Source organism: Platalea leucorodia, assembly GCF_965183815.1.
Source record: "Platalea leucorodia genome assembly, chromosome: 21".
Lineage (NCBI taxonomy): Eukaryota > Metazoa > Chordata > Aves > Pelecaniformes > Threskiornithidae > Platalea > Platalea leucorodia.
The window spans coordinates 1,161,758-1,176,324 of record NC_138843.1 but is presented as its reverse complement, the minus strand read 5'-3'; the positions used below and the strand labels follow the sequence as shown (position 1 = coordinate 1,176,324).

General features: G+C 54.5%; 1 protein-coding gene across 4 annotated transcripts; it reads left to right on the top strand.

Moving 5' to 3' along the window:
- Positions 1 to 457: 457 nt before the first annotated feature.
- TMEM259 (transmembrane protein 259) lies at positions 458 to 14,454 on the top strand (the record flags this gene model as incomplete). 4 transcript variants are annotated; one of them, XM_082331227.1, is made up of 11 exons in its annotated part: positions 458 to 1,194; positions 3,478 to 3,744; positions 4,064 to 4,178; positions 6,394 to 6,504; positions 7,833 to 7,955; positions 8,301 to 8,401; positions 9,319 to 9,376; positions 9,689 to 9,772; positions 10,329 to 10,461; positions 10,878 to 10,977; positions 11,849 to 14,454. In XM_082331227.1, the coding sequence occupies exons 1-11, from the start codon at positions 961 to 963 to the stop codon at positions 12,695 to 12,697; spliced, it is 2,175 nt and encodes a 724-aa protein (XP_082187353.1). In that variant the 5' UTR covers positions 458 to 960. The 4 variants fall into 4 exon arrangements, with proteins under 4 accessions (XP_082187353.1, XP_082187352.1, XP_082187355.1 ...); XM_082331226.1 differs by having other exon boundaries at positions 4,064 to 4,232; XM_082331229.1 differs by lacking the exons at positions 10,878 to 10,977; positions 11,849 to 14,454 and having other exon boundaries at positions 461 to 1,194; positions 10,329 to 10,465.
- Between the last annotated feature and the right edge of the window lie 113 nt (positions 14,455 to 14,567).

The window sequence follows — 14,567 nt, the reverse complement described above, 5'->3', positions numbered from 1 at the left end:
GGGTGCGGGCGGGTCCGAAAAATATGGAACGCTTCACGAATTTGCGTGTCATCCTTGCGCAGGGGCCATGCTAATCTTCTCTGTATCGTTCCAATTTTAGTATATGTGCTGCCGAAGCGAGCACGAACTGCGCTCCGCCCGCAGCGGCATTTGAACCTCTCCCAATTCGTAATCTACTGGACATGGCGAGTGCGTCGTGCTCGGACTCCCGGCCTTTCCTCACGGGGTCACACCCCCAAGCGACGCACACCCCCGTCTCTACTCGAAATCCCCCTTTTTGTCAGAAATTTTGGCCTTTCCGCGGCCGCGCGGAGCGGCGGCTGCGCGCGGTGCATGGCGGGAGGGCTCCTACTTTGCATCTCGGGGCGGGGCGGGGCCGGCGCTTGTCCGCCACCGTCCCAGAGTTCTCCGGCAGCGCTCGCGCAGGCGCGTTGTCGCCATCGTCGGTGCCGGCGGAGGAAGATGGCGGCGGGGCGCTGAGGGGACGGGACCGGGCCGCTCCGCACCGCACCGCGCCGCGCCAGGAGCGCCGAGCCGAGCCGAGGCCGCCCCGTGCTCTCCGGGCCGGGCCGGGCCGCCCCGGTGACGGACCCCCCATGGCCGCGGGGCCGGCCCAGGAGCCGCGTCCCCGCTGGGCCTGCTCGGGCCGCGCCGCTCCCGGGCCCCGCCGAGGCAGCGGCCCGCTGAGCCCCGGAGCCTGGCCCGAGCCCCGCCGGGCCTGACTCGCCCTCCGCTCGGGAGGCGTTTGCGCGCAGGAGGCCGGGGCGGCGGCCCCTGAGGAGAGCGGGGCGGGGGCAGCGCCTGCCCGGCGCCGAGCAGCTCCCGGCCCGCCCGAGGCAGCGCTTGACTCTCGCCCCGCGGAGCCCCGAGCCCGCTCTGCGGAGGAGGAACGGCTCCTCCGGCCCAGGTCAGCGCCACCAGCGCCCTTCGGCTGCCGGGCTCCCGGCCGCAGGCCTCAGGATGTCCGAGAACCAGCCCAACGCCAACAACCACCACCCGGCCAACAACAACGGGGGCGGCGGGGCTGCCGGGGGCAACAACCGGGGCGTCCGCAATCCCAACCTCAACCAGAACCCCTTGATCAATGTGCGCGATCGCCTCTTCCACGCGCTCTTCTTCAAGATGGCAGTGACCTACGCTCGCGTCTTCCCACCCTCCTTCCGCCGCGTCTTCGAGTTCTTCGTCCTCCTCAAGGTGAGGGGCGGCTTGCGGGGGTTCATGGGGAGGAGTGGACGTTCCTCTCGCTAGCCTGCAGTCGGGCGCTAAGGCATAAATTTCCTTATAAACACAAAAAAGCTTGGCTCTGCTAGAGATCACAGCCTGTGTTTGCGCCACGTACCCCAAGCTGCCCACCGAGCTCCCGCGGGCCTCTCTGCTGCGAGAAAGACGTGAATGGCTGTAACCATCTGCGGTGGTCCCCACACCGCCAGAGCTCTGGTACCAGATCTGGGAACAAAAAGGCAATCCCTGAGCCAGCTTGCTGGACAGCCAGGCCGGTGTGGGTCAGGTCCAGGGGCGTGGGCGTGAAAGGTTTCTGTTGCCAAGCAAGCCCTCTTTTTGGGTATGTTGCATACGTGAGATATTTGATTGTTGGAGTTTTGCTGGAGTCTTGTCTTTTCCGGAAGCGATTAATGCACAACCCCATTTTAACCCCGTTTCTTTTTAGCAGTCGGCACCCTCAGCTGTGCCTGCAGCGTCACACCTCTGTGTAACACGATAAAAACCCGCCTGCTTTCTTGATGTGGGTGCAGGGTTGGAGACCCGCAGAGGGGCCTGGCGGTGTCCGCGGGGTGAACTGCCCGTAGGTGAAACCCTGCACCCTGGCTTCCAGGGCGCACGCTGACGCTTCTCCCCAGCACCGGTGTGGGAAATTAGAGTAAGGGGAAGGGGGAGAGGAGCTTGCCAGGTGACAGCAGCGCCCTTCTGCTCCGAGTTTCTAAAATTCAGCCACTTAAAGCAAGAAAGCATTTAGGACAACTTGTCTTACACTGCACAGATACGTTTTTTTCCCCTCCCAAGAAATGTTTAAGGTTTTAACATCTCTGGGTTTTTTCGCTCTTGTATAACTGGATTCAGGCAGACAGGGAGACTGGAGCGGGGATGGTGCTAACGGCGAGGCTGTCAGGCAGAGCGAGTGGTCCAGCTGGTAGCGGTTCTCGCTGCTGTCTGCTTCTGATCAAAGCGCTCCCGAGGAATTAAGAGTGTTCGCAGGCCATCTGCAGAGAACAGCCTGCTCCCGCCCGCGGGGTTAGGAGTCAGCCAGACTTCAGCCTGCTCTCGGCTCTGGGCACAGGGCGCTGGTAGGAGGCGAAGTCAGAGACCGTGGTCCCGCGCGCTGCTGTTCACGGGGTCCTGAAATCGCTCGTGGTTCTGCCGGCTTCGTCGTGGCTCCTCCGGTGAGGAGGGAGGTGTTTCTGATTTACCTTCCCTGGCGTCTTCCTATGCAGCTCCCCTGCAGATGTGATGTTTACCAGTCTGTTTATTCATAGCAAATAGGTCAAGAACGAAATGGAGCGAGGACGGCTAGCTTAATTAGGAATGGGCATCTTAATGCCGTTGGAAAGTGAGTGTTTGAAACTCAGCTGTACTGCTTACTGTACCAGCGTTTCTCAGAGCTTTCAGCTGTGAACTTTGGATGGTGTTGGGTAACATTGTGCTAGATTTGCTACCTTCACTAGGGAGCAAACTTTATTAATCCACTTTGTTTTGCTGTGTCTTTGTGGCTGTTCCTTGGATTGAGCCAGGGCAAGGGGGCTGGTGCTCCGCCAGCCCAGCCTCGGCAGGCCAGCTCGACCTCCGCTGTGGCAGAGCCCGTACCTCTCAGCGGCGAGTGGCAGATCTGAACGTGGAGCTGGCGGTTCTGCCATGGGTTTGTGTTGTCCCGCTCTTGTGGTGGGTCGTATTTGTAGAGATTTGCTTTATTCTGCCTTTGTAAAGTTGGGCAGTCTGCTCCGGGCTTCAACGGGAAACACTTTGTGCTGAGGAGGGAATGGTTGAAAGCCACGGATGCCTTTCTGTTTCTTTCAACGTGCTTTGGAGCCTCATCACACGTTGGTGCTGTGTTTGATCGGTTTGCCTGCGGTGCAGTGGCTTTGGGGACGGTGTGGTTTGCAGGACCTTACGTGGCGCTGGGGCCTGTGCGTGACCTGCGCTTTCAGCAGGACGTGTGCGTTGCACGGGTATCGGGGGCAGCTCTGGTCGTGTGAGCAGGAGGAGCTTGTCCTTGCTGCTGTCTCTGCTGTGTTCCCGTGTTGATACCGTAGCGCTGAAATTGCCTGATTCTGGGCTGCTTTATTGTTGATGCAGAGATGACCGGGGTTGGAAAGCATGAAAGATCTTGTCCTCTTGCAGATCCATTTGTCCAAATTAACCCAGTGTCTTTATGGGCAAAGAAGAGATGGTTAATATTGGGGAGCCTGTAAACAGGCCGAGGTTGGTTGGGCTGATGGTCTCTGCTTTGTTTCTTGCTGTGTGTAGGCTCTCTTTGTGCTCTTCATCCTGGCTTACATTCACATCGCCTTCTCCCGCTCGCCCATTAACTGCTTGGAGCACGTGCGAGAGAAATGGCCGCGCGATGGCATCTTGCGGGTGGAAATACAGCGCAACTCGAGCCGAGCCCCCATCTTCCTCCAATTCTGTGGTGTTGAGAAGTTCCCAGGAATGGTAGTTGAGCCCACAGCTGAGGAAGAGGAGGAGGAAGAAGAGGAAATGACTGTGGATATGTTTGAAAACAGCTCTATCAAGGTAAAGACGTGTTCCTTGTGTACGCAGGAGATGGGAACCTGGGTGTCGGTTGGGGGAGAAGTGGTTTGTTAGAATCTTAAGTATGCCGCTGTCCCTCTGTGATCCCTCAGTCACCTGGAAGCAGAGTGTGTTCCTTGGCTTTTCCCAAATCTCCGTGTTAGCCGTTGATGGTTTAAGATAGAAAGTAAAGCCTGAGAAAGTGGCCTCTTCTGTCCTGCTTTTGGTGGTGGAGGCCTTTGCCGGGGGCACAGAGGGAGCACAGAAGACGGGAACTGAAGTGACTGCTAACATGAGTTTCCCTGCCATGATTTTCCAACAGTTTGAGCTGGATATCGAGCCCAAGGTCTTCCTCAAGCCATCCCGGGTGAGCAGCACTGAGGCGCTGACCCACAACGAAAGCCAGGAGTTCTCGTTTAGTGAAGCAGCCACTAAAGGTATGCAGCCTCTGAGGGAGACTGTGTCCGAGTTTGAGATGCTAGCCAGAGCAGGTAAAGACAACTTACACTGCTATCCATGCTCTCTCCTTCCCCTGCCCCGTGCATCTTCCCCGCACGTCTCATTCCTTCTGGCTTCTCTGGGCACGTGCATAGTAACCTTAAATGTCTTCCCTGATGCATTCACCTGTGGTTAATCTTGTCAATACTAACACTGGATCCACAGCACGATCTTCCCTTCGGCTGGAGGGGGGCTGGGAGTTGGGGGCTGTCTGGGCTATAAAATTTGCTGGAGCCTCTTGCTCTGGCATCGTGTTTCTGCAGTGATCGGTGCCAGATCTCTCGGGTGAATGTGAACCTCCCTCTTCTGAGCAGCTCGCTCTCCTCTTGAGATCTGCAGGGTTCCCACTGACGGCGCACATTCCTCCTTGTATTAACAGGGTTTGTGCTGTATTTTGGGCCCCTGAGTCAACACCAGTACCTGGAATAGCTAATTAATCCTGAAAGCCACTGAGCAAGTTCTAGTGGATTGCAAGACACAGCGTTGCTGCTCTGCGTCGTTCAGGATATCATCCTGCTTTATCCCTCCCCTTGTTCCAGCACGACTTAAGCTGCTAATGTCTCATAAACTCTAGAGGGAGATTTAGTGGCTTTGTATTATTTCAAATGGAATTCCAGTGTTGGAAAACTTCTGTTTCTAGTGGTTAGGGGAGGAAATCCATTAAAAAGATGGATGTTAAAATAGAAAGGTGGCAATTGGATTCTTACTTAATTTGCCTTTTTCACCTATACTTTTGTCCCTGGAAAGACTGGAATTCTTTGCTCTTCAGAAGTACTGGGTGTTGTAGCTGTGCAGGATTGTGAGACTGGACACTGCAATGGCACTGTTCCCTTGGTCTTGCAGTGGTTTTGCTTGATGCTGATCCAGAACTTGTTAGTCCTGAATTTAAGATCATTCAGTCACATAAGACTAGAGAGCAGTAAATATTTTTGTGCAATACCTTTATTAATAGTTGCCTAATTTCTGTAAGAGAGTCACGTTGTACAGCGCTGTCTGCACTGATGGGCTGTGCCTCGATTTTCTGAACGCCTGGTTGGAAATGATCCAGCAGCGTGGTGGGAGAGAGAATTGGGCTGCCTCCTAACGTAGTTAAAGTCATCCTTTCACATGGGTCCCAAATACCTGTTTTTATTGTTTTTCCAGGTTTCTTGTGCTGTAAGTACACCAAATTTGATGTTTAGACAGAGTATTTTACCATGGAGAAATGTTTTATGATACAAAGGAAGTAATTCTTTTGTTAATATTTAAACACTTTATTTCCATTTGAGCTTACAACTGTTTTATAATGGAAACAGAAGAGGAAACAAACACACCAGCCTGTGTTTGCTGCCCAAGAAGTGGGATCAGAGCGGGGGGAGGAAAGTGGGCATTTCTGTCGGTGACGTGTCGCTGTAAGTCAGAAGAGGCCGGGACGCTTCTTCGAAGTTATTGTATCTGTTTAACGTTTTTGCTGTCTTGTTGTGCGATGCCTGACAGCTGCCTGCCCTCGCCTCTGCAAGATACGCTGTGACAGTTTGAAAGATCAGGGATTAAATTGCTTGTCTCCGCCATAAGCAAGAGGTTTTGTCCTTTCAGAGACAAGGTAGCAAAAAGCATCTATTTTGAACCACTCTTAATAAAAAAAAAAAAAAAAAAGCAAACTTCAGGCACCAAAATTTTTTTGGAAAGCTGTAATTGCTCCTGCCTTTAGTTTTGAGATTTGTAATTACAGCAGTGACCTCTGTCTCCGGAGAAGTGCGGTGCTCTTGCCCCATGGAGCGTTTGCTTGGTGTTCAGCAGGTGTAAAGTGTATTTTCCTGCTGTTTCCTAAACAAGGTAGAAAGCAGAAATTGAACAGAGCAAGAAGTGGCCTAGGGCTCGCCAGGCAAAGATGCGAGCAGATTCCGGGGAGCGCTCGACAGAGCTTGGAGCCACTGCCCTGAAGCTTTCCCAGAAGTTTCACGTTAAGGGCTGGTGTCAAGGGAATGTGCTGCAGTTTCAAAGAATTTGTATTGATTTGCTTTAAATTGGTTGAAGGAAGCCTGGAGCCTGTGTTTGCAACTGATTCTCTTTTCCAGAACGCGGTGGGAGGGAGGGAGTCCGGAGGTGCTATTTCTTCTTGGTAATTGTTTGCAAGCCCTGCTGTTGAGTCTCCCTTCCCGCCCTCTCTCTCAGTGTGGCCGCAGGAGGAGTACATTGTGGAGTACTCGTTGGAGTACGGGTTTTTGCGCCTGTCCCAGAGCACCCGCCAGCGCCTCAGCATCCCCGTCATGGTGGTGACTTTGGGTGAGTGAGGGAGCCAGCCCGCTCTGGTGCAGGGGTGGGTAAGTGCTCTGCAGAGGTACCTACGCGCGCGTTTTCTCTTTAGTCTTGTGGAAACTATTTATAACAGTTGATGGCGCTCATTTTCCGCGTAGGAGAGCTTCTTTATGGAGTCTTTATTGCTTTAGTAGGTCATACCTTTCCAAGAGGAGCAGTCTGAAATGGTGGAGCCTGTTTCTGTGAGCCCTAATGTTATGACCAGCAGTTTTCTCGTGGGGGAAGGAAGAGCCTCGTGGCACTGAAGATCTAGGCTCAGTGTGGAGCAGCAGCAGCGCAATGTTAGAGCCCAGTGGCGAGAGCAGTGGTGCATGTGTCAGGGACGATGCCGAGCAGATCTGCTTGGCACCGTCTCAACGTACTTCTGTGCCCCTGTTAGCACCAGCAGACCGCTTTCCTGGAACAGCGTGCTCTTCTCCTGGCATTTGCTCTGTTAAAACCTGTCCAAGTCAGAAATATGGTCTCAAACTTTCTCATGCCTGTGATCATAATTGATCTGTAATGAGCTGTAGTGCAGCAATCAGGCTAGAGTTCATTACTTGCTCCTAATCAAACTGAAGTACAGCTGGGCTGGAGTATTAGGCAGTGATCCCGTACAGGTAATGGGCAGTTTCCCTGTTAAATGTCTATTTACTGACCTGCGTTTTCCAATTCAGCCAAATTCCTTCGTAAGTTTCCTAGTCATTTACTGAAAAAATATTTGTGTTCATGCTTCCTGTTTTGCTTAGGTTTGGGTTGTTTTGACAAGCTGATCAGGGTTTGTGCAGTAGAATGCAGTACCAGCCTCCTGAGATGGAATCGAACAGCCTTCGTTAGTGCCCAGAGCTGTGGGGAGGCATTCGCGCGTCCTCCAGTGCAGCAGGACGGGTGGGGATGCGGGCCCCAGCAGCGCCGTGCTGGGGCCAGCGGATGGCTGAAAAGTCCCGGCCTGGCCCTCTGAGTCTTACCAGAACTTGTTTCTCTGGGCCATTAGCTGGGGTGAGCCTAGGGAGATAGTCCAAGCCTAGAAGGCAGACTCCCTTTATGTCTGTGCCAACAGAGAGTATGACAGCCCTGATGTAATTCTTAAGGCCTGATTGACGTTAGCGTTTTGACAGCGTGGCTGGATTTGTCAGGGTGTGACATTCTCCCTCCCAGTCCTGCCCAATTTAGTTATACTGCCAAAGGTCCGAGAGCAGACGCAGGTCTGCTGGCAAATGCGTCCTTCTGAGTGACGAGAAGACTCCGTGCTTGCCTTGCCGCCTCTGTGGCTTAGGGTATGAGCGATCTGAATGGGTTTTTTGTCTTCTCTCTAGATCCTACGAGGGATCAGTGCTTTGGGGACAGGTTCAGTCGCCTATTGCTGGATGAGTTCCTGGGTTATGATGACATCCTGATGTCAAGTGTCAAAGCTTTAGCTGAAAATGAAGAAAACAAAGGTAAGGCTTGGAGGAATCGCTTTCAGCAGCTGTGCAGAGCAGTTGATGTTTTTACGATGGATGCATGAATATTGTCTTCTGGCTATTGATTAATCTCTATGCAGGGAGCAGTTCCCTGTGTTATGTAGGGATGTTATTGTCAAGGACAAAATGAAATGAGCAGGAGGGGAGAGATATCTGCAAACGTGATTTCCTGCTGCCTTGTTGCACTGCATAACAATAAGGGTGCTGCCACGAGGAGGTGTTGCCATAGATTTGCTTTAAATCCTATTTCTTTAGAAGGCACTGGAAGTTTGTTCTCCGTTTGTGGGTTAGTCACACTGAGCTTGCGGCTTTTTTTTTCAGGTTTCCTTCGCAACGTGGTGTCTGGGGAGCACTATCGCTTTGTCAGCATGTGGATGGCTAGGACTTCGTATCTGGCAGCCTTTGTCATCATGGTGATATTTGTAAGTCGACAGGAGCCAGGCGTTGCCTGCACTCTGAGCCCGTGCTGGTCAGCCTGTGTTTGATGTTCCAGTACAGGCCTGAGCGCTCATCTGCTTTTAAAGCTAAGCTGGTGGCGTACGAGGTTCTACTCTTGTTTTTTTTTTATTTTTTTTTAATGTGGATTCTTAAAGTCCTAGAAGCGAACCAAACAGAGGAGCTGAAAGAGAATGAAATAACGGGGGTTTTGTCAAAAGGGAGACTCAGGTTCGAGAGTCTCTAAGTGTAGTTAAACACTCAGGTGCTAAGGCACGGGGTGCAGAAGTTTGTCCTCTGAGACTTTTAAGAACAGGTCTAACTAATTTGCCAGGAGTGATCAAGACAGAAGAGAGTCTCCTGCGATGACGTGTGAGGCGATTACAGATGAGCGTTAGACAAGATCCCAAGTTAAGCCTGTGTTCATAGTCTTGGGTGACCGTCTCCCTTTGTGTCTGACCGTCCGCTGATGCGGCTCCTTGCACAACAGTATTGTGGCCAGTGAGAGAGGAGGAAATGAGTGCGGGGTGGCCGTTGTCGGAGGCATCGTGAGCTGCTGGGAGGAGCACAGATGTAGGACGGGAAGGAACCCTAGCTCCAGCTCTGCTGCTGCTGTTTGGTTTGGCCCCTGCTCAAATATTCAGAATCGGTCTCTTTACAAACAAGTAACTTACTGTCTATTTCACTGCAGTAATACAAAGATTAATTGCCGTTTGTGAAGTCCTAATTACTCTGTGGGAAATGGGTCTGCATAGCTCAAACTAACAAACGTGGGATACGCGCAGCGCGCTGCGCAACGTTGCAAGTCCGAGCTTGCCTGTCCAGGCCTCTGCCTAGTGCGATTCTGACAGTGGCTCCCTGGACCTGCGCGGCTCTAACGCTGGCTTCTGTTCTCCTGTTTCAGACTCTCTCCGTTTCGATGCTGTTGCGCTACTCGCACCATCAGATCTTTGTCTTCATTGGTAAGGATTTTCTAAGGGGCTTAGGGTGTACTGGGCACTGCCTGCTCCAGCACAGCGTATTGTGTATATACTCTTGACTGTCGTCATTTAGAAGGGTCCTGCATGTAGCTGCGCAGGGAATGTATCCCCCCCATGCCCCCGTCGCCGTGCTTGCGAGAGCTGTTCTGTCTCCCGACAAGTATCGGGGCCGGTGGACTTGGGAGCGTGGACTTCACTGCACGCCGCAGTGCTCTGAACGGGGAGCAGCGTGGGGGTGGAGGGTTCCGTGGCCCCGCGTCCGCTTTGTGTTATACGGCGTCTTCCTTCTTGCAGTTGACCTGTTGCAGATGCTGGAGATGAACATGACAATCGCGTTCCCTGCAGCTCCCCTCCTCACCGTCATTCTGGCTCTAGTAGGTAAGGACGTTAGCTCGCTTCTTGTGTACGTACAGCAAGTCCCTTGGGGATCTGCAGGAAGTGTAACTCCCTGTTCTGGCAGCGGCAGGTGGTTAGTGTGTCCGCTCCTCACAAGGCGGAAGGCTCTGGAATTTGATGGCACAGTGAGCTGCATTGGCCTTCTGGGTCCCCTGGAAAAGCAGTTTATTTGGGAATCGCGTAAACTGAAGCTTTGTTTGTCACTTTAGTTCATTTCAGATTCATGCGTCCTGTGACCACGTTACATTAGCACAATTTGAATTTAAAAAGCAAACAAAAGAAACCCAGAAATCTGCGCTGTCTGCAGCCAGCCGATCCTCTGGCCTGTGTCATGGCTATGGTCAGCAGTGAAACACGTTTGCCCTTAGCTGCCGCTTTAAACAGAACCGATTTATCCTGCCGCGGTCTCTGCTGTGGTCGCACAGCCCCAGCTCTGGCTGTGACAGAGGATTCCATCACGTGCCCCTCTGGGAAGCCCGTGCCGATCTGGCGCCTGTGCGCTGCGGCGTGCTGATGTCGGCCACCCTCTGTCCCGTAGGTATGGAGGCCATTATGTCAGAGTTCTTCAATGACACCACGACTGCGTTTTACATCATCCTTATCGTGTGGCTGGCTGACCAGTACGATGCTATCTGTTGCCACACCAATACGAGCAAGAGGCATTGGCTCAGGTAAGAGCTGGCCAGGACCTCGTTCCCGTACTGCGCGTTCTCACTGCGTGTCCCCTTCCTGGTGGGAGAAGGCTGCTTCAGGTCCTTTTCCAGCCCTCCCAGGCAGGAGGGCTTCCACTCTGGAGAGCTTCTCTACGTCTCCTTGGGAGCTGCCCTGCCTGTCGTAGGGTCCAAAGTGCCGTCACTTCCACTGTGGTCTCATGCCTGGCTCTCAAGAATCGCCTCAGTCCTTTGCCTGCCCTTTGCTTCGCCCTGTTGAAGACCTGTTCGTAGTGAGGCAATTCTAATTACCTGTTAATGGGAGTCTGCACCACCCTGTGCAAAGTGCCTAGCTCAGAATGGAGTTAGGAGTAGCAAGAAGCTCACATTTGTCCTGTCTGTTGATATAGCCTGATATTTATTGCCTTTCTGTCCAGGTTCTTCTATCTGTACCACTTTGCCTTCTACGCTTACCACTATCGATTCAACGGGCAGTACAGCAGCCTGGCTCTCGTCACCTCGTGGCTCTTCATCCAGGTGAGCAGCTGCCACTTCTGCTGCGCCTCGGTGCAGCCAGCCGCATGCAGGCAGCGAATTCAGTCCTGGCCATTCCGCCCGCCTCAGAGGGGTCTGGCTGCCTGCGACTTAAACTGTTACGTTGCTGATTGCTCACGCTGCCTGTGCTGTTAAAAAGTGAAGGAAATCAACTGCAGTTGGTTCTTATCAAGCTTCTTGTCAAGTTGAGTTTGAGTAGCAATCTTTATTTATATGAGAGATTGAAATAATCCCTGGTTTGGAAATGGAACAGCAGAAGGTGGCTATTGAACAGCAGGAGTTTTTGGTCACTGGCTCAAATCCAGCCACGTGACTGGCAGTAGGCTGATGTCAAGTGAGTTTTGGAAGGTGTTGGGGAAGGATTTCTGTCCTGTCTTTCTGGAAGAAATCCCACTGAGGATCTCCCACGCAGAGGCTGAGGAGCTGGTCAGGTCTGTGCAGTGACAGTGCTGGCAAGACCAGCTCCAAACTGATGTCTCCAGTATCCTGGTTCAAGCAGACCTTTTCTGTGTCTCTGGCTGTTGACCTGACCCCTTTCTCTGCTGCAGGGTGGAGACAGGGAACTGAGGACGGGCCAGAGAAATGCCTTTTCCCTTCTTGTTCTCAGCCCTTGAAAGGGGAGGGGGGTGGTACTCCCTTGCCTGTCTTCAGAGAGAAGCTATAAAAGCAGCTTTCAGGATTCGTAGCAGAAGGGATAAATCTTTCCAAAATTTCAGATAACCGCTTGGCTATCAGAGCAGCCAAATTCTGCAGTCGCTGTCTTTACAGCGAGAGGAAAGCACAGTTTCCTAGGGTACGTCTGGGCTCGCAGCTCAGGCCCCAGGAGTGACTCCTTTCCCTTTGCCTTCTCCAGCATTCGATGATTTACTTCTTCCATCACTATGAGCTGCCAGCCATTCTCCAGCAGATCAGGATCCAGGAGATGCTGTTGCAGAACCAGCAGGTGGGCCAGGGGACTCAGACGACGCTGCAAGACAACCTCAACAACAACACTACAGCTGCGCCCGTTGACGTGGGGAGCCGGCGACCCCACCTGCCCGCCGGACCCCCTGGGGAGAGCAGCGGCCCGGCTGCCCTCACTCCCAGCGAGGCCTCCAGCGTCATCGCCGCTGCCACAGCGGCTTCTGTTGGCAGCGATCTGAACTGGGTAGCTGAGACGGCCGCCATCGTTACGGAGGCCTCGTTTCTCTCCGACCTGAGTGCTACCCTCCTGGAGCCGAACGTGGTGCACGACGCCATGGCCAACGGGAGCCCTCAGGATGCTGCCGCTGCCTCCAGTTTGGTTGCCCGCATCAGGGTCAGCAGCGACCACCCGGAGACGGCCATGGGCTCCATCACCATCGAAGTCACTTCAACATCTGTGGTGGCTGCGGCAGATGTTCCCCCCGCCGCAGAGGCGGCACCAGCTGCGCCCCTCGTCCCGCTGCAGGAGGAGGGGGCCTGCGTCCCCGGCCCTTCCCTTCCTGAGCAGACTGAGGCTGTCGAGGGCTCGGACAGCCAAGCAAAGCCTAGCGGCAAGAACTGCGTTGCAAACAGCAGCGTGGCAGAGACCCCTCCGGCCTTTGTGGAGGACACTGATCAGGACAGACGTTCGGGTCGTGCTCTTGGGGACCGGGGGGAAAGCGGCCCGTGCCCAGCACCAGCGGATAGTGCACCTAGCTCCAAACCTTGCTCGGAGCCAGACTCGAGGAGCCTGTCTTGAGTCCCCGTAACTGTAATTCTGGACTGCCAGGAAGGCATTTGGATTTCGTTTGTTACTGTTTCTCACTTCACCATCATCCTTAACCCATGAATTCCTCTTAGCAGAGGCAGAGCAGCTGGGACAGAGAAAAGGTGCTGCAGTGAACTCCCCTGAGAAAAGCACGCGTGCGCTTGGGTACAAGAGGCTGATGTGCGTGGGACTGCCGGGAGGGAGGGGCGAGGCGCTGGTCCCCTGGCCTGCGAGGCTCGGGGGCCTCATGCCGCGGCTGCGGGCGAGCCGGCTGCCTGCTCGAGCCCCGCAGTCGGCTCCGTGCCCCAGCTTTTCCTTGCCCCAGCTTTGCCTGCTGCGGTCGCGTTTGCGGTCCAGGTGCTGTTCACAAGTGTGAGCTGGTTTGTGACAGACCGCCTGTGTGTGCGTGGCAGCTTTCGGGTTAGAATAGCGGCTGCATATGAACAGGGGAGGGTGTTTTCCGACATCCTTGGGAGAGCCCCAGAAGGCAGAGGAGAAACCTGGTAACCTTTCCTTCTCCTTAAGGGGAAGAGGAGCTTAAGACCTTCCCCAGGCACTAGATCTGCTCGCAGCAGGGCAAAGCTGGGCAATAACCAAAGCAGAAACTCCAGTTCAGCCCCATTTTTTCTGCCCTTGAACTTCCCTCGGTCGGTGGGTTTGGGGGGTAGAAGCTGCCGTGTCCAGGTTAGAGCTTCCATCCCAGGAGAGAGGCGTTGGGCTGGGCTTGGGAGCAGCGGGGTCGATTCTTGTGCTGGTCGGCCCTGGAGAAGTGCCGTCCCTTCTGCTGCCGGCGACCCCGCGGGGGCTTCGGGAATTTGGCCTCTCTGAGGCATACGTGGCCAGCATAAGGCGGGAGCTCCTGGCAGAGGCAGATGGGCTCCAGGAATACCTGCTGGGAGCTGATCTGTAGCCTCGGTGTCTGTGGCAACGCGTGGGACGAGGGGGACAGCAGCTCTGTCTCTGTGCGACTCTGCTTTCGGCACCTGCCGCTGTGGGTGATGTAGTTTGCTTCTCAGTGCCTTGTCCCCCCAGTGGGACACGTTTGCATTTAAGATCAGCCCCATCCCAGAGGAGAGATCGGCTCGTCGCTGGCTGAGCTGTTGCATGAGATGGTTTAGCAAAGAACCAAAACACTAAAGCCACGACATTTCAGCTAATTTTCCCTCCTTTCCGCGGCAGCGGAGGCGAGGCTGGCTGTACCCGGCCCCTCTGCGGTGCAGCTGGGGGGCTGGGACCGGGACCCAGCCAGGGTTTATGCTTGTGGGTGGAGCGGGGCGAGGAGCTGTCGTGTCTGCAGGGCTGAGAGGAGCTCGGGGGAAAGGTGGTGGGAGAGGGCGGCGCTGGGAGGCGACGCCTGGGGCACTCTGCTCTTTGGGGGGAGCTGGGGGCTGCAGGCGCGTCCCCGAGATCGCCCTCGTCTCCCCACAGCTGGGCAGCGTCCGTGGGGGGCTCTTGTGTGCATGGGGGTGCTCCCACCGGGAAGGGGCTTCCCCGTCAGCACCGTGGGGCTCAGACCCCACTGCTTCACTTTCTCTCCACTTCCCACCCACGTAGCCCCCCCTTTTTTTTGGTTTTTTTTTTTTTGCCCCGAGGAGCCCTGGGTGCTGCTCTGGGGAGGGGGCACCTGCTCGTGACCAGCTCGTCAGACCCTTCTGCAGCCAGCCTCCGGGGAAGGGGCCTGGGGGGCAACGGGCTCGCCGCCTCCGGCGTGGACGGCCGCAGCGCAAGGAATAATCGTAGGCTTCTAAGAGGAGAGGGTGGGTGGGAGGGGAAGGGGGGAGACAAACCAAATGACTTGATGAATGAAGAGTAGAGTTCATTTTATTTAATTAATGTACAAAATGTATTTCTATGTAATAAA